General features: G+C 34.2%; 1 protein-coding gene across 3 annotated transcripts in view; it reads right to left on the reverse strand.

Annotated features, from left to right (window-relative positions):
* Positions 1 to 12,728, reverse strand: part of LOC119637821 (ankyrin repeat and BTB/POZ domain-containing protein 2) — a 51,472-nt gene extending 38,744 nt beyond the window's left edge. For 2 of the 3 annotated variants that reach the window (XM_038034172.1, XM_038034165.1), the window contains exon 1: positions 12,575 to 12,728. Coding sequence is in view for 1 of the 3 variants with exons in the window: in XM_038034163.1 (XP_037890091.1) it covers positions 4,299 to 4,330 (32 nt within the window). In the remaining 2 variants the exon portion in view is untranslated. Of the gene's footprint in view, positions 1 to 4,298; positions 4,357 to 12,574 lie in introns of those variants that run through there. The other variant, XM_038034163.1, reaches the window with a different exon arrangement.
* Between the last annotated feature and the right edge of the window lie 7,198 nt (positions 12,729 to 19,926).

Genomic DNA, 19,926 nt, shown 5'->3' on the forward strand with positions numbered 1-19,926 from the left:
TGCACCAAACAAAAAACAGCAAAAGAATTTTTTTTACTGCGAAATGTACAGTATGTAAATGTACAGTATCGGAAATTGTTTGATCGATACTTTACGAGAAATCTATCAGTGCAGCCATCTACCGAAAAAGTAATGGATTTCTTTTTCCCCAAACTAATATATACATACATATATATAAATGGACATTTTACCGAATATTGCTCTTCTTGATAGCCCAGTACACTGAACACAGTTCGTTCAATCATGACGAAAGTATTTAAAATTCATTTTAATTAATTTTAAAAATATTTCGAAAAGTCGGTCTTTTCAAGATACTGTAAAAGTCGCCAAAAATAGTGATTACATAATTTTGTCTCTCAAATAACGAAATTCCACTGCAATGCTTGTATTATAACATTTACGTGATGTAAGACTTTAGTTCTTAAGCTATATATATATGCGGTCTGACATGCAACCATAAATATTTATAAATAGATAATAAATCAAATTTACGCAAGTAATTGCTAGCGTTAAAGCTTCTTAAACCGTTTTGTTTTTTTTTTTTTTTCTCTTTTTTTTTCCTTTAAAGCCTGACTGAAGTGCATGCGGGTATATAACGCAATGAAAAAGCTACACCCTTCAGAAAGCAATCTCGAGCCAATACCCGCAATTACAAAATAATTTGTTAAACATGGCAGAGTCAGTAATTCGATAGCAGACCATTGCTACACCGGCATTTCATTTTACCGTAAGAACTACTTGTAGCATAAATTATCGATCAAACCTTGTACATTTTTTCCTTACTGTGGTTGCGTTTGTAAACGGATTACGCCTGTTTTCTTCTTAGAGAATTCTTGCACGTAATTGTATTCACTTATAATCCAACATCTACTATGGATTGCAAATTATTACTCTAGATCTGTTATGGACGCAATCGCAATTGAATAGCTTACCTCTTCGTGCTTCATTAACAGGTGAGAGGCAGAGAGATATACAGATGGGCGAAAGGACGAAACCTATAACATAAACGAAGCATAACGGTTTGACAGCCATGAAAAGCGATCGGGCATTGCGCGTTGTACTTATAATTGAGCTACACAGGTATGGTAAAACTTTTTTAAGTCTGCTTGATTGAGTTCTCGATTTTATGCTTATGATCAGCGATCCCTAACTTATTTAGCCGATGGTTCAATATAAATACCAGTTTTTTACAACGAAGTCTACGAAATATAGACCGAAATGTTATAACATATTGCATATTTGGTAGTCATATTGAAGGTAATTAGGGGTGAGCCTTGCGACAAATCACCTTATGGCCCTCCTTTGTCAATCTATGCAACACATCGATATAATGAACAAAACAATCTGTCTTTGAACAGTTTTATCTAAATTCATTCCTTTCGAAGCTGCTATCGCAATGTTTAATGGATTTAATTGACTACTGATTATCAAAAGTAGCGGCAACGATTTATTTGCACATTTTCAATCGCGAGAAAATTTTCGGTTGACTGAAATTAAAACAAAAAATGTCTCCAATAGATCCATCATCAAAGGTGTCCTATAAATGATCTCCTTTTTCTTCTCTCTTCCTTTCTTGCTATCTGTTTTATTTTCAAATTTTTAATTGAACCATCATGAAAAAGTTAATATACCTAAAATTTGGTGCATAGAGAAAATGATTAATAAATTAAACTGGTTTAAAAAATTTATTAAACAAAAAACTAATTTGGAAATTGATTGATTATTTTATTGGTCGTTCAACTTGCCTCTCTCTGTCCCTCTTTATATTTTTAAATTATACTCAAAATATTTATGTAAATTAACTTTGATTCGATTGAATTTTGACAATAAATTACATTTCAAGCAAATTTGTAATCGAAGTTCGAAAACTTGTTTTAAAGATGTGAGTTTTGAAAGATAATATAAATAAATAATAAATCGCCGCCGAATTCTTAATCTTTTCCAACTAATAATTACCAATCGATTAATATATTCATAGGTGATGAGTTCACATTTCGTATCATAATCCTATTAAAGCTAAATAGTCCTGTTTCTAAGCAACTCAATGTTATTAATTCACTGTAATAGGACTATACAATTGAATATTCTTGATTATTTTTAAAATAGTTAAAACACAAAATTTAGCAACCTTACGCGCGCGGTGTGGTATAGAAGTGTTTAAATTTGTTGAATTATATTGAACTTCTTGTGTCGATGGTCATTTTGGTTTCTGCGATCGGCATTCAGTGCTCTTGTCATAAAGTATCCTTCTTGTTTTTTGCATGTTGTTGGTTTCAAACCCCTGAGTTGGTTCGCGTCGTTTACAGTTTTGCTCCTGGTTTACTCTTTGTTTACTGTGTTTTTAATACTGCGAAGTTTACGTCTAATTAAAGAGATTTTTGAATACGCAGTACACTCTATTTTGTCTGTTGCTTTCTGACATGGAGTGTCCATATACATCATGTCGAAAGAAAAGAGACCCTCATACTGAACGGTTCATTACTTGTTGGGTTTGCGAACGTTTTTGCCATGCAAAGTATGCAGCTGTCAATGGCCGTGTTGCAGATGCAATCCTAGATCCGTCGAAAGGATTACGTTGGTCATGTCGCGACTATAGCAAGCGGGATATTGACTTTTATAAATTTTTCACGGAGACAAGGAATGGCTTTTCTGAATCAAGTAAAAATCTCGTACCATTGTGTGAAAAGTTTGAAAAAATCAAGGCAATGTTCAATGAGTGTCGCTATCTAGGTCACTTATCTTCTTCCCCAGACTGTTAGCTTTTTAAATTGGGTCCATCTCAACATAGAGCTACCTCGTCTCTTAAAGTGCTAGTTCCGACTGAAAACATGGAAATTGTATTAAATAAATCATTGTCACTAGTTGGACCCTTAATTAAGGAAGTCATTGGTCGGGATCGGCCCCGTAATACTAATTTGGTAGTTCTTCCACTCTCGGAAAACTAAATGTTTCTTCAGGCCCAGTAACTTTCACTTACGAAAATGCTAATGGCCTAAAATCAAAAATTCACTTTACTTCCCTAAATTCTATAAGCACGGAGTTTTTCTATTTACTTTCACTGAAACCTGGTTGAAGCGTGATTTACATTCGTCGGAGTTTTTTCATAATTCTTCCTAGGTTTTCAGAATTGTTCGATTAGACCGCACTGGTGGTGGTGCTTCAACAGCCATATTTGCTGCAGTCCCATCCTACTCATTCCAATTTCCTACTCTTCCAGACGTTGAGTTCATTTCATTTCGAGCGAAAATTGGCAGCAAACAATTATATGTAACTTGCTCGTGTATTCCCCCAAATGCGGATATTTCTGCTGATAAGAAACATGCTGCCTTCATTTGTGACGTGGCCGAAAAGTGTAGACCTGCTGATAGAGTTATACTGTTGGGAACTTCAATTTGCTAGATCTCACTGATGATAATTCTGGTTCAACTTCTGGCAGAACTATTGTGTTTTGAAACGAATTATTTCATTGTAATTTACTTCAATACAGCCGTACTCCTAATTGCAATGGCAGACCGCTACATCTTTGCTTTGTCAATTTCTCGGAGATAGTTCCAAATTGCTGTCCACCTTTAAGTTTACCTGACTACTAATGACAAAACTAATATTTTACTCAAACAACCCCGCCCTCGAAGCAGGTGACCACCATGCTTTAACGAGAAAGTTAAATACTACAACAATTGAAAAAACAAACTTTTCAAAAAACTTTTGAAAAGTGGTACTGCTTACGATTATTTTGCCTATTCTGCATCAAGGTACAGATTTAATTACCTCAACCACCAATGTTATTGCAGATAACTTCTGTTGATAAAATCTTCACGGCTTGTTATGTTTTTCAGTATGTCAATTCCAAAAGAAAAATCTCCACATACACCTCGCAAGTTTCTTTCAATGGCTCTGAGTCCTCTTATGATATTGAAACCTCGAATCTTTTTGCAAAATACTTCCGACGACATTTTTCAACGGCTAATTCCGATGAGCTGATTCAACAGTCAACTGACCGTATCCTACATCTAGTTCGGTTTTGACTCCTAACTTGGTCATTTCGGAAAATGATGTTTTGGATGGTTTAAGGTCTCTAAAATATAGTTCGGAGCCTGAACCTGATGGGATCCCATCATGTATACCTAAAACATGCTCTGTCGAGCTAGGTAGTTTTATTTCAACGATTTTCAATCATTCCTTGAAATCAGGTGTATTCCCTATCTGTTGGAAGAGTAGCTTCCTTATTACGTTTCACAAATGTGGAAATCGACATCACTTTGAGAATTATAGAGGCATCGCCAAGTTGAGTGTCTTACCTAAATTGTTTGAGCGAATTGCTGCTCAGCATCTGGCGTTTGCTATTAAATCTTATATTTCTTTATTCCAGCACGGCTTTCGGAAAGGAAGATCTACTATCACGTATCCCTTAGAGTTTACTGGCCATGTTTTCAAGTCTTTTTATAGTGGCACTCGCACGGATGCCGTATATACTGAGTTCAACAACGCGTTTGGCTTAGTTAACCATAATTTATTAATATTCGAACTCCCGGCCTCTGTCTTCCCTTTTTATTAAGTGCAATGGCTAGGCTCGTGTCGGCATAACACATCATTCAGGATTCTATTTAACTTCATCATGAATTTCCCGTGACGTTTGGCGGCCCTCAAGGCCCTCAGCCATTAAATTTAGCCATACCTTAATGCACGCTGACGATATTAAACTGTTTTCTTCCTTCTCTTTGGAATCGCAATCGTATTATTTTCAAAATGACTTCAATACTTTGATCACATGGTGCTTGTTAAATTTTATGAAATTAAACCTAAAAAAATACAAGAAAGAGGAAGATGTTCAACACTCAGTACTCCATTGATTCACACAAGTTGGAAACCGTAGACTCGTTCATCTATTTAGGGGTTCTATTCGCCCAAAGATTATGCTTTAATTTGCACATTGAGCTCTCTTTAAGTAAAGCTAAGTCTGTGCTGGGTTTCGTTAAAAGCTTAAGGATTCTTACATTACAAAAAGGCTATACGTGTGGTTATTTAAGCCAATACTTGAATATGCCTCTTTTGTGGGGTCTTCTTCCTTTAGGTGTTATGTAGATTCAGTTCAGTCCACTCAAAAGCAATTCTTCTCCTTTGCCCTTAGGAATTTAGGTTGAGAACCCCTTACCTCTGTGCCTCCTTATGAAAATAGATTGCTTCTGTTAGCCTTACATCACTTGAGAAACTTAGATTTATTCTTTATTCCTTCTTAATTAAGGTAATAAATGGTACTATCGATTCGTTCGCATTACCTTATCTTCATCAAGCTTAGTTAATGAAAGTATAATTATGAGCTGTTTAATCCGCTCAGAGTTATTTGCAGCAACAGAATCGATGTCTGTCACTTAATCTCCATATCGGGCTCTTTAAAATCTATCAAAACGACTACGTTTAATACGCACGACTTGCCTATGTCGTATTTAAACTAACTTGCATTTTAACATATCGCTGTGATTGGAAAATTAATTGATATTATTCACTGCAATGATTTACGAGTTCACCTTAAATTTGGATCTGCACTGGTTGTGGATGTGCCTCTGTACTGTAAGGTATACTTCTAAGAGTCAACTGAATTCGGCTGTTGATATATTTTAGTTGAGTTTCATGTGTAATTAAAATCTTTTAAACCCCATACTACTTTGTGGAAGTTTGTGCGAATGGCTGTAACACCCAGAAGTTCTTGAGATAGATCCAATCTTATAGTCATAAACTTATAAACAATAACTCATTTATTATTATTATTATTATTATCATTCATTTAGCCAAAGGAATAAATTCTGTGACTAAATTTTTAAAGCATTAGCATATCTAAGGCTATGGGCTTTATTAGAAGCTCTATCGCGCCCATGGCCATTAAGTTATTAGTCGAGATCTTTTGTGTACTTGGCCACTCAGGCGGGTAATAACTTACATTTAACTCATAACTAAATGACAATACATCAAGATAAAACAAAAGTGATGAGAAGAGGAAAAGAAACTTAGAAGCATTATGTGATGTATAACTAAATAGGCACTTTGAGCTTAAAACTAAATAGCATTATCAACAATTGACTCAGTTTAAAAGAGTGAGATACGTTAAGAAAATTTTTATATATTTCAATATGTTTCACAATTTTCAAAATACCAATGGAAGCGATTTGAGCGTATTGAAATAATGTTAGGCAGAACAATAAAAAATACTAGACTACAATAACCATTAGAAGAAGTTAAGAGGGCATTATATATGCTATGTTTACAGACCTGTAAAAGTCATAATTTAGGCCAATTACGTTAAATTGGCAAACTTCTGTACTAGATCATGGAAAACATTGATTGGTTCTAGCCAGGGTTCACCTTGTCCAATAATCACACTTCTGATATGATACAAATGATAGTACTCGTTCAAATTAAAACACACAACTCTCAACTTAGGAAATAATTTGTAATTTTTCCGATACTGAGACAGCTTAATAAGAATATCGTGCCTACTAAATAGACATGGAGCAGTCATCTTCTATTCATCAAACAAAACCGAAGAATTCAATAATAGAAAACACACCAAGCCAAATGCGTTTTTTCAGGAGAGACGACAAGTTTTTAGCCGGCTAGTGTAGGTAGGTAACATTTGTTGGGGATCCCCACACAAGCCGCGTAAAACGAACCTTAAAAAAAACTTTTCAACATATACAATAAGGTCAATATGTTCATTATAATTTCGTGCCTATACATTCAAGAAGAGATAACATTAGTGCAAGATAAAGGTTTTTAGTGACGTACGGTTCAATAAATTCCTTAAACCAACGGGCAACAAAACCTTGAATAGATCTAGGCTTATTTACCATAAAAAGAATGTGAGAGCTCAATTACGCATCTACAAACACACGCAAATCATTGAAGAATGCAACATTGTCAAGTCTATGACAATCTAAACAGTAATTGATAGATATCGGGGTAGACCTAACTTGATAATTGGCATTTGTTGCGGTTTAAAGTCATAACACTATGTTTGCACCAATTCAATAATGCAGTGAAATCGTCTTAGGATAGCAAACTGTCACTGCAAAACAGTAATTGACCACACTCGAATTATTTGCACAGGAAGGTAGGTCGTCGATAAACAATAAAAAAAGCGGTGAGGCAAGGTGACTAACTTGCGGCACATTGAGTATAACATCCATCTTGCGCGAGGCATAACTGCCAAAAATAACACACGCCCAAAAATGTACGATCTGGTCAATTCAATCAATTTAAAGGGGAAGCCAAGGCACTTTAGCTTTAGGAGAAGAGAATTTTGATGTTCTATCAAAACCCTTGAAAGGTCAGAGTAAATTATACCCGGTTGTCTTCTTGCTGAAAAAGCACGAGTCGTACTAAAAACCGATTCCAAGAGATTTACTTTCAGTAAAGCCATGCTTTAGCGGTTCAATGCTGTCCGTCAATAACCGCTCAAACAGTTTAGGACCCATCTTATGAAGCGGTATAATATAAGAAGGAGTACAAAGTACCCTGTAACAAACGAACGATACAGAACCGTACACTATCGTGGGCTGCAGCACAAGACGATATTAGTGAAGAGAACGTCTTGAAGATCTCTCAAAGAACATAATGTGCCGGAAGATGTCAAACATCATCGACGACACGTATCATCATTAACCCTATTGTCACGATAACACCTTTCGAAAAGATCCACGAAAGGATTAAAAAATATCCAGCGTGATAATTGTAACTTACAAATGCAGGGAACCGAGTAACCTTTTTTTTACAATTAACAAATTTATAAAAAGTCTTCGGGACAACCACTTGTTTGTTCTTCGTATTTTAGAAATAGGTAGCTTAGCATTTTCTCTGGAGCGCATTAAATTTATAATGCTAAACAGAATACGATGCGTAATTTAACGAAAAGTCCCTTTTTCTTTTGCCTCTAAAAAGCCTATTCCTTCTATTTCTGTTTGTCATTAATTCATTCTTAATCCAGGCGAGACACCCATTCAAGATAGATATAAGCTTAAAAGCTTCAGGAAATTGCAAATTGCGGAGCATCATATAAAGAAGTAATGTTGCCATCAATATCATGACTACTTTTAGGTCGAATAGCATCATATACAGAATTGAGCAACCAACCATTACCAGTTTTATGGATAAGATAACAATCGATACAGAATCATTTTTGATTCGATCTAAACTTGCATATCCGGCTGTCCATCTATCGTCTGTCTGACATCTTTCCACGTATTCTTGTGTCTAATCTGCAGCTCGCAATTTTTTGGACATTTTGTTTAACGCTATTGCAAATGTCTCGGATCGAATCAGTTTATCGATCGCTCCTCATATAACGCTTTATTTTGATAAGTCATAAAGGAAGTTTGTAAAATTTAGAATTTGACGACAAAAATCGTGTGAACAACTTAGGTTGGATGCGGTAATTTTTTTAGTTCCCAACCCATATAAAGGATCTAATGAAAAATATTGAGCAAGGTCTAATTTTTCATATTTTATGATGAAAATTTGCCAAAGAACTATTTGTTGTTGTAAAAGCAAATCCTTCTATGGCGGCAAAGCCTAATTTGTGGTTTGCTATGACGGAAGCAGCTTGAAAATAATAATGCCTTTAACAAGTAAACTGAGTTTGGCAAGTTTAGACCACATTCACGTTTGAGTATCCTCCGATAGAAGGGCTTTCATCAAAATTATGCACTTACATAATAATAACGTATGATTCTCGGTGTACTAATAGTTAAGCGAAGTCATGTAGGGCATCTAGTAGTCAGCCTTACCCGAGCGTCGTTATCGTATTTATCTTTTTTACATTGAGCAAGGTCGCTCCATACCTTTGTATATTAATTTATGGTTCGCTTGATTTAAGGGCATGTAACGCCACAAGTAGATTACGAATTATGTATTTCATTCATTCTTATAGCTACCCATTAATGAACTTTTACATATATTATTTCGTCCGACTGGTACATGCGCTTTCAAGATCATAAAAAAAATGTATTTAGATAATAATAATTTTGAATTGAATTCTAGAGGACTTAAAAGCCATTGTAAATGATTATAAAAATCTTTTGATAAAGTTTAACTCCTTAAGAGCTTCTTTGCCAAAACTCAAGAGATAAATGCACGAGATTTATACAAGCTTTATGTTTGAAGGAATGGTCGCGTGCTTAGCAAAGATTAGCGATGAAAAACTGGAAATAACAATCAATTAACGTATTTGTTAAGTGGAGTATCTTTTTTTTAAGTTTTACTTTAATATGCAAAGACTTGCAAAAGTCGTAACTGATTAATTGGAATTCAAAGCAAATTTTTTTATTCATTTAAAAAAAACATATATAAAAGCAAGTAAAAGCACAGGGCGTAGGGCACAGTCCACCATTAAATACCCTATATAAACTCGCTTAATGTAATTATTCGTATAACAACTTTTCAAAATAAGCTGTTATATTAGAAATGGTCGAATAGTGTTCGTCCTTGGGCCAAAACACGTTCGACAAGCCTTTATTGATTCAAAAAATTCCGAATTGATCAGTAATCAAGAAGAAGTCTTTTGAACTTAAAATTATGCTTCTGATCTGATGCGAATGAAAAGTTTAGGAAGAGTTTTAGGAACTTTATCGGGAGTTGAACAACCACACTTATGCAACTTAAGCGATTAAATTGATAATGTATGCAGTCTAGTTTGCAAGCATCGATTGACCTTTCAGATTGACCTTTGCAGAAAGGAAGTATGAAATTGAATCTTAATAGCCTTATTGAAAATTTTCCATAATATAACTACCTCCTCGGAATTTATGGATTTCTTGTAGGGACATATCGGCTAAATGGCCTTAAGCATAAAACGCAAAATGCAAAACGGAAAATGCAAAATGTGAAATGCCAAATTATCTTATGACGTCTGAGTAATCACTTCAATAATTTTTTGCTTCTTCAGTTAAATTCGGCCTGCGAGCACCACATACATATATATATCAGAATCTTATTCTTATTACTTCCACATAGCATCGTATGGTATCTACGTATGGTATCTACATAAATGCCGTTTCACATCATCAATTCTTTAAAGTATTTTAGCAAAAGATGGTGTCGCTGTAATCATCTGCAATCATGAACAATTTTTGTAACTGTCATTTTTCTGTTTATCTCGAGAACACGTTGTAATATTTTATATTTTTACATAAAACAATTTAAGAAAAGACTTTTACCGTAAAATTCATATCAAATGTGTGTGCGCGTGTGTGCGCGCATATAGGCACAGAATTGAATAACATATGAACAAATGTGTGTGTGTTTTTATTTTCTTTTTTGTTGATGTTTTTAAGTTAACAGGAACTCCCGTCTCCTTTCTATTTCCTGCACGTGAATATATATGTTTATATATTGATATATATTGTTAATGACATTTTTTTTTGAGCTTTTTTTTATTTCTTTTAAAATTTTTTTACCACTGAAAAGTTTCATTTCTTTTTAATTGCTTTAGAAACGTATACTTAAAAGCACCCATGCCTGTTGTTGTTTTGATATAAAAGACCAACACAGCTATGTAAGTATGGTTGAGCAGAATCAAGCAGCCAGGCAAGGCAACCAAGTAGCCAAGCAGGTAGACCGGCAGGCAGAGAAAGTGCTTAAATTCCATGCTCATGCAATAATGCTAAGCTTTTACATCTACATGCATCCATATAAACATACATTCATATATATGTAGACATAGATACATGCATGCATAATATGAAATGGGTCACTACTGCCATATGATATACGCATTCAAAGTTATTGTTTATGTTTTGATTGTTAGCAGACGCCCATTCACATTTAAATCATTATTCTTTGAAAAAAGGAAAACGCCACGGAGTGACAGCAACGGTAAATCGATTCGTTAATATCTTCATAAATATGAACAATGAAAGAATTTTTCTGCAACACTGCATGCCTATAAACCCAAAAGGGTTTATTGATTTATAGTTGGCTTGATGTACAAATATACATTGACAGACATTGCAATATCTGAACAGACAACATTCACTATATTATAAGGTTTTAAGCTCAATGCGAACATTTTTCCTGCAAGCAAAAACTGGAGCCTATACCTGAATATGTTGCAACAATACTCATTTGATAGCGCGTGCATTGTCTTACATATAAGTAACATATAAAAAGCACCCTTTAATTATTGCATAGATTGGACAGATTTAGGTGCTCTACATATTTGAAACTGCCCAAGAATTTATACACTTTACAGCATTTTTGACACTTTACAGCGTTTTTGCGCCTTATAAAGGTACTGAGAAAACAATAAAATTTTGATACACTATAATATTGGGTAGACATGGTCAATTTTTTCCATTTTTGTGCACGAATACTACAGCATCGCCCATTGAATATGCGTTCAAATTTTTGCATATTTATCTGCTATAGTTTATGAGTAATGAACAAAAAACTAGTGTTTCATTCATTTTAAGAAACAGAGGTGTTCTCAGTTTAGTAGTAGTGCTGTGGGTGTATCATACAACCGATTGGCCCAATCTGCGTCCAAGAACTTCCAACGTTTCTGCCAAATTTGATGTCGGTAGCTTCATTTTTGCGCCCAGGGGAATGTTTACAACAGACATTACACAGACGGACAGACGAACATACTTAAATCGATTTAGGATTTGACACTGATCAAGAGTATGTATTTTTTTTGGGGTCTCTGATGCTTCCTTCTGACAAAATGAATATACCCGCCATCGTTCGGTGATGGGTTCGAAAAATTTCCACTTGACGTCACTTCATGAACGAAGTATGACATTTAATCTCTGAGTTTAACGTTGTGGACAAAATGTGTAATACGGACAATGGATTTAAGCCTATGGAAGCTGTAAAACTTGCAGCCGGAACTAATTTCAATACAATAGTTAACATGCGACATAAGAATAGAATGCACAATAGCATATTTAACTTAAGCAGGCGAGTAAAGGTTCTGGTTGTACAATTTTCATAGCGTAAACTATATTGTAGAAGAGACATTAAAATGTAGCCAAAAATCAGCAAGGTCCTGTCTTAATTCAATACGCAGATTGGAGGAACCACTTTGAAGAGAGTTTAAAAGTGTAGCCTTACTTTTATTTGCGCTGAAGCAGAGTGTATTATTCAATATCCAAGAGTTGATATGTACAAAGGATTCATTAATCTCGGCTTGGAATCAATGCAACTATAAAGTAGGAAATTGGCATCGCAACATATCATAACAAACAGATTAAACAATAAAGGGTCCTAAAACATTGCGGTATCTCAGATACAATGTTAACACAATAAAAAAATTTGGAATTATTCACCTCAAGAAAAATATTTACGGTTTGAGATATATGATCTGATAAATTTAGAGGCACAACTAGAGAAATTTTTCATATGATTAGTTAACATAATATTGTTTATTTTTAATTTCAAATTGTACGATATTGCATACAGAAGAAGTTAAATGCTTGCGCTTGTCCTATTCTATTTAATTATAAAGGGACACAGAATACATTTGAGTGCACGTAATGTTTGTCTATATTTAATATAATTACTGTAGACATAAGTAAGAAGAACTTACCGCTCGAAATATCGCGAAACGTAAATAAAGTAATCCACAATATTACTAATAATTGCACTAAATTTTTTTGTATAATTTTCGTACTGACTGAGAGTTTGTTGTAATATTCTCTTTTGTTTCTGTTGCAGCTAATATTGCTCACTAAACGAAAGCTGGATAGCTTTACGCGCTGCTCTCTATGTATTATCAGAACGTGTTTGCAGCATAAACATTTTCATGTATCCCCCCCCCCCCCCCCCACACACACACAAAAAATACTTTGCTCTATACCACAAGCTTTTTTTCAAAATTTTATTATTAATAACTTAGCTGCATGCTTAGAAGATTATAATTAAGTTTAATATATATATAAATTTTTTTTTTATTTTCCTGTCAAGAAAACGGTTTCGATTTAAGGAATTTTGATTTTTTAATGTATTGTCAAGTTAATTTTTATTTTTCTTTTATTTTCAGAAAAAAAACTCTCATTTTTAGATTTCTCTTCACGTTATAATTTAAAAAATACATCAACTTTATATATTATTCAATTGCCTTAAGGAAAACTTAAGAAATACATTTTTCTTTTCTTCTATTTCTTCTTCTTCTTTTTGTCTATTTTTTACATACACTTTCTATCGTTTGAGCATAATTGATTCCATTTGGTTTTTCATTTAACTATCGTTACATTCACACCCTCGACACACACATTCACGTAAATGTTTGGTCATTTATGTGTATTTTGTTTTTGTGAATATTTTCTTATTTTATAGTTTCTTCATATAAGCGCACGCGCTGTTTAAAGTTTGAATCGCAATCGCAACTAAAACTAAACTTTTTTTATACAGTTTTTTATGATCGCCATTTTATTGCTCTATCCAGTTCTTTTTTTTTTGACTTTGCTGAGAATAAAATTCTATTTCTCAGAGTAAAATTTACTTTCCTGTACATTTGTTATGGATGCCCCCGAGTGCCTTTTTGACTTTGTTGAGAGTAAAATTTACTTTACCTTTAAATGATTGTGAGCGACAACAACAACACCAAGCGACACATACAAACTCGAACATGTATGTTATAAATGTACGAACTCGAACTTTGTGCTGGGTTTGATTTTACATTGTATTTACTATTTTTCTTTTGTCAATTTGTTGTTGTTCGATTTGTTTTGGTTTTATTATTTTCTTCTTTTTTTATTTATTTTTTTTTGTTTTGTTTTGGGTATATATTAAGTACATAACGTGTGCAACGATCGTATAAATTGAGTAAAGTTATGTTTTGAGTGAAAGAAACCTGTTACAAACGAAAAAACTCACTGATACATTTGTAAGAGTTTAACGAAAGAAGGTTTTATTGAAAAAAAAAAATTAAAGCAGCAAATATTGCAAAAACAAAAATCTTGAAAAGCAAATTTTTTGTTTTTCAAACAAAAAAAGAAAACAGTTTGTGTTTTAAGTCTTTTGTTATACAGGCTTATATTTTAAATAATATGGGCCCGAAATGTGTTCACTACTTGCCTATTTACCTGGTCGCTTATGAAATGTTATAATTTGGTCAAAAAAAAACTTTTCCCGCAAACTTCTTTTAATTAAATTAAAAATAATTAATCACTAAAAAAATCCATAAGAAAAAATATGCCAATAATATATAATATTTTTTAAAGGATTTAAAAAAAAAATTGTTAACAGAATATCTTCAAATTTGGCTTACAATAATTTGAAGCATTTAAATAAATCATACTTTACATAGAATCGGTTCAGGCATGTCCCTTCGTCCGTGACCTTTTTCTAGAACCCTTCTAGTCATAAAAACTAGTCAGAAAAACTGATGATCTGATATAAATATTTATTATAGCCATACATCCAATAATGTGAAGTGAACAAATAATGTTCCCGATCAACCAACTGCCACGCGCCTGATTGACGCGATTAAATTAATGGTAGATGTTGAAGATTTGCTTCAAATACCATTTTCTTATTTCTTCTTCATCTTATTTGGTTTTAACCAAAGCAACTGCAAATATTGAAAAAACTAAAACAACAATACATATGCTAAAATCTAATATACCAAATTCTCCAGAATCTCCAGCTATCAACTTTACTCAACAAATCACAGGTGGTAATGAATCCATTCTTTCATCCATTAATCAACCTTCAATTTCAAATTATTCACGTGCGCCCACCCGTTGCGCTTCAAATGCACCAAATCACCTAAATACAGATTATTCTGCTGGTAAGAATAAATCATTCACGAAAAATTCCTATAGCGACCTTCTCGACGGAGACGCTGACATGTCAACTTAACCCTCCCTCCACTCTGCTTACATGTCATTACAATTAAATAAAGTTTTTAAAATTCTACAATGGAACATTAAGGGACTTATTAATAATTTTGATGAACTCCGTACACTCATAAGTGATTTTAATCCAACCTTTTTATCGCTTCAAGAAACCCATTGTAGAAGCTCTTTTAATCCTATTCCACCCAAATCATATACTGGATACTTCACGAATGCTGATCAAAACTCATATTCCAAACAAGGAGTAGGTGTTTTTATAAAATCAAGTATACCTCACAAACGCATAAATTTAAGCTCAAATATACAAGCCGTAGCGATACAAATAATGTTAAATATAAAATTTACAGTGCTTTCGCTCTATATTCCACCTTCGCAATCGTTTTCTCAGCAAGAACTCTACAGTTTATTCTCCGTACTTTCCCCCCCATTAATTATATGCGGCGATTTCAACAGCTGGAATACCATCTGGGGCTCAACAGTGAACAACACTCGCGGTACTGTTTTAGAAAAGGCCTTTTTTCAAAGCAACCTTTGCGTTTTAAATGATGGAAAACCAACGCACTTCTCAACTCATCATACATTTTCACATATTGATTTAACATGTTGCTCTCCATCACTTCTTCCTTTGGTGTCCTGGTCTATTTCTGATGATCTACATAATAGTGATCACTTTCCAATCATAATCGATCTTAAATTTTCAACGTCCTCTGCTACTCCAGCAAAACAGGCCAAATTCCTCCTAGATAAAGCGGATTGGATCAATTACTTCAAACAAGTGGAGTCATTTTTGAATTCAAAGCCATTTAACGGAAACTGCAACCATGATGCTGCTATTATGTCTAAAGCGATTCGCACGGCTGCTCATCTTTCTATTCCTCAATCCAACACCTCTTTTAAACGAGCTAGGGTTCCTTGGTGGAACAACACGCTTTCGTTTTTGAGGAAAAATAAAATGGATCTATGGCACCGCTTTAAGAGATGTCCTGATCAAAATCACTTGTTATTATACAAAAAGGCCAATGCTCTATTCAGGAAGGAATTACGGAAATCAAAGGCACTTAGTTTCGAACTTTTCTCGAGACGAATTCACAGAAATACATCAATGAAAGTTGTCTGGAACAAATTCAACAGACTTAATGGGACTTCAAACCTGAACGAAATTTCTGCCATCTGCACTCCCAATGCAACTTTAACTGACGCAGATGAGATTTCCAATTACTTTGGAAAAGTGTGGTGCGAATACTCCTCTGACAGCAACTTCTCCAGTGCTTTCATTGAAAATAAAAGGACTCCAATATCTCCTCCAAATAATATCGATAGATGTGCCATGTTCCTGGAAAATTGCGTATCTACCTTAGAACTTGGAAGTTGTCTTTTTAGTTGTTTACTAAGACTAACTTGCAAGTACAAACTTCGACTTTATCTATTTGTCGGATGCCGACAAAACTAGAAGTTACTTGACGCAATAAAGCCCACCATTAAATCAACTCGCCAACACTTTCGAACATTTTTCAAAAGGCATATAGAATATGTTTTCGATAAAGCTTCGAGTAGCAACGCAAAGTTTTGCGTTGTTATACGTCATAAAGTAGGATATGAAGTTTCCAAATCAGCGGTCGTTGCCTGACAACTATGATTTCCACCAACCGAAATATATCCTAGTTAACATATTCCATAACGGTCTACCAAATGACCTATTTCAAAAGCTGAATGAATTCAGCTCATTTTTTTACTATTTTTTATTAATTTATTGTCTGCATTTAAAGACTACCTCGACCATTCGCTCGCTTGTATTGCAATTCTACCGCACTTTTGCCTACTCGACTGCTCATGCGGAGATCTATCCACTATGAAATTATAAAAATTTTGAAAATTGTTCACCGATTGATATGATGGAAATTGTTGTGACATAATGCGCCATTGTATGTAATAAGTTAGACTATCTAAACGTGGTCGTACAAATAATCTACCTACCAGAAAAACATTTTTATAACGTATAAATTATAAGCGAGATCCATCGCAATAACCACATCTGATTTGGACTGATTTTTCAACCTCAGTAAAAGCATACATCGAAAACATCGTTTATAATAATGACATATGAAAAAACATTTATAACAGCCAAAGATGAATCATTTAGAGGTCTTAAGAAAAATCATTTCAGAGTTGAGTCACATGTATGGATATAGAAATATTGGTAGCCGAAATCAATAAGATATATAACTCCATCGTTTCTGCTGCCCTTGAGATACTTAATTTAGATGCCGACTTACATATTATTCGCGTATATATTCGTTCCTTGCATATATTCTTACACAAACTATTCCAAAGCTTGCGGACAGGATTTTCACAGGACAACTCCTGTAAATGCTTCTAATGCTTTCGAAAGCAGAAATTGACTCGGAAAAACTGAATGTTGTTCGAAAAAGAGCTAAGCAATGGCAAAGAATTTGAAAGGAGCGAAATGGAAAAATCGCCAGCAGAAGGTAGCACCCATCAGACCTTAAAAAAGTCTTTTTTACAACAAATTTGACTAACTATGAAAAATGTAACCATATTTAAAGAATTTAAAACAAGAATTTTGGGTTGACTGAGACCAATCATCATAGTTACCTGCAAAGAACATGCTATATAGCAATTAGGATGGTGTGGTGAATTATGAGTTTTTAAAAATGCAACTTGATAGTAATATTGACCATCCCCGATAACAATTAGTCATTTTGAATCACACTTTCATCGATCATGTATAACACTAAATTTTTCCAGACCAGCACCCTGCATTTCCTTAAGTACAATATGTAAAAAATTGAAAGACCTACATTGAGCTAGGGATCTGTTTTACACTACTAAATATGCAATTGAAAATATTTTGAACCATCGATGACGCGCATACAAAGCTTACCTGCAGGCAAGTATAGCTTTCTTATTTGTTTGGTTTATTCTTTTTCCCGACACAATCTATACCCTTCATCTTATTTCTCGCTCTATGTTCTTATTTGTACATGTGTCGATCATAAAAACTCATAAATACCAAAACGTTTACGCTGCAAGCACCTATATCTCGCAAAGCAAAAGGAACCCACTCTTTTATTATTTTCTTTCTTCTAATTTTTTTTTTTTTTTTTATTACAAAAATATTTCGTATGTATATGTGCCTTTATGCGGAATATGTACGTGCACACATACGTCTTACAGTTCACTGGCCTTTGCATAAATGCTCGCTTATCTTAGCATCCAGCCAACCATCCAGCCAGTCAGCCAGCCGATCTAACCACTTTGTTAGCCTAAAAGGAAAAGCTCTCCTTTCCACTCTTAAACACTCGCATATGGGCGCAATGTGCTACAAATACAATCACGTACAACCACACAAATTCGCGCTCATATCTACCTACAACAACATACGAACAACCAGCAAATATTTTCAATATTTAAAAGATGCCCAATACAGCACCTCATACCAGCTGAAGAGTATGTCTAGGAAATCGATCGCAAACGGCCAAAAATGCCATTGAATACCATCATACCTCAAGAATGCAAAAACAACAATTGCTTGTACGGCTAACTAAAGGAATTTAGTATAAATGAAAATTTGTAACACTATATTTTATTGTAAACTGTTTTCTTTTCTTTTGGTATGTATTTACCTAAAGGCATGCACTGAAGAAGCCCTAGGTAGTAGCTAACGAAAAAAAAATGTACAATAAATATATAATATAATAAACATAAAATAAATACACAAAAAAAAGAACCGTTTTCCTTAATTTCATAAGAAAGATGTCGCATTAGTCTTTTGCATGATGGTATAAGTGAAAAACAAGTTTTGTCTGATGGTGTTGCTGATTGCGCTCTCGGGTGAATAACAAATGTGCGAAGCATGCGTGAAAAAATAAAGAATAAATATTTTGAATTGCATTCACTCCATTGCTTTAACTTATATTGGGCATTAGCAACAGTTTTCTTTTGTTTCATACTCGTACGCACACCCATATATAACCATACAAATATAACCAACGCCTTGGCGCATACGCCCAGGCGTACCACAAAATCGAAATCATCGACATGTTAATGTTTCACCAAGGTATGACCTTCTTTAAGGTCTTTGTTAGTTACCAGAACAATGAATGAGAAATCAGGTTTATGCATTTGCACACGATATTTATATACACACCAATCTATTAATATATTTGTATCATATTTAGACATATTTATAAATTTATATTATATTTATTTATATATAAACATATACAACAATGTTAATGCTGTATAGATTAATAATATTGATTAATAATATATATTAACAGTGTTGAATATAATATTTTATTGCTATTGGCCTAGGAGCAATTAGCGGCGTAGGATTTGAAGATATATATATATAATCAATAGGGATTTACGCCTTCTTCTACAAAAAACACCTACAAAATAGAACAACCAAAACAGACTCAATCAAATTTTATTAGACTTTTAGAAGAACTTAATATGCTTTCCGTTATCCAATCCTAATATGGGATTGATACCATATTCACGAATTCATTAAACATGCTTTTCATTCTCTTCGAGTCATTCCTGACATAAAGACACCAACTGCAGGAAAAGTATAACTTCTTATACGTGAGCTCTCAGAAAATAAATATGATTTATAATATGATTTATTTTCAAGGACGTATAAAAAAAAAATATTTTAGTGTAAAAACAAAAAAAGAAATTAAAAAAAGTAATTTCCGTGCCAGGAATCGAACTCATGATGATGATGATTTTACAACATATACGGAAACTCCAAAAAAACTTTGGCAAAAAGATTGTGGTCCAATCATATTGGCTGGGCTGGCAGTGGCACCCCACTCCGGTACGCTATCCCACTACTGCTTACCGCGGGAACTCTTGACTGCTGGTTTTCACCCCTGGCCCGCTTCATCCCTCCTTAGCAACCTGAATGCCTCGGACTCCTCCGTGGCACCCATATTGACGGCAAGCTTAGTGCGGACGTTCCGTCAACATGGGGAACTCCTCCGCAAGGAACCCCAACCTCAGACCATCCTCACAATCAGACCTCACAGAAGCGTGATTACAGAAGATGCCAACC

This window comes from Glossina fuscipes, unplaced genomic scaffold, assembly GCF_014805625.2.
Source record: "Glossina fuscipes isolate IAEA_lab_2018 unplaced genomic scaffold, Yale_Gfus_2 61, whole genome shotgun sequence".
NCBI classification, from domain to species: Eukaryota; Metazoa; Arthropoda; class Insecta; order Diptera; family Glossinidae; genus Glossina; species Glossina fuscipes.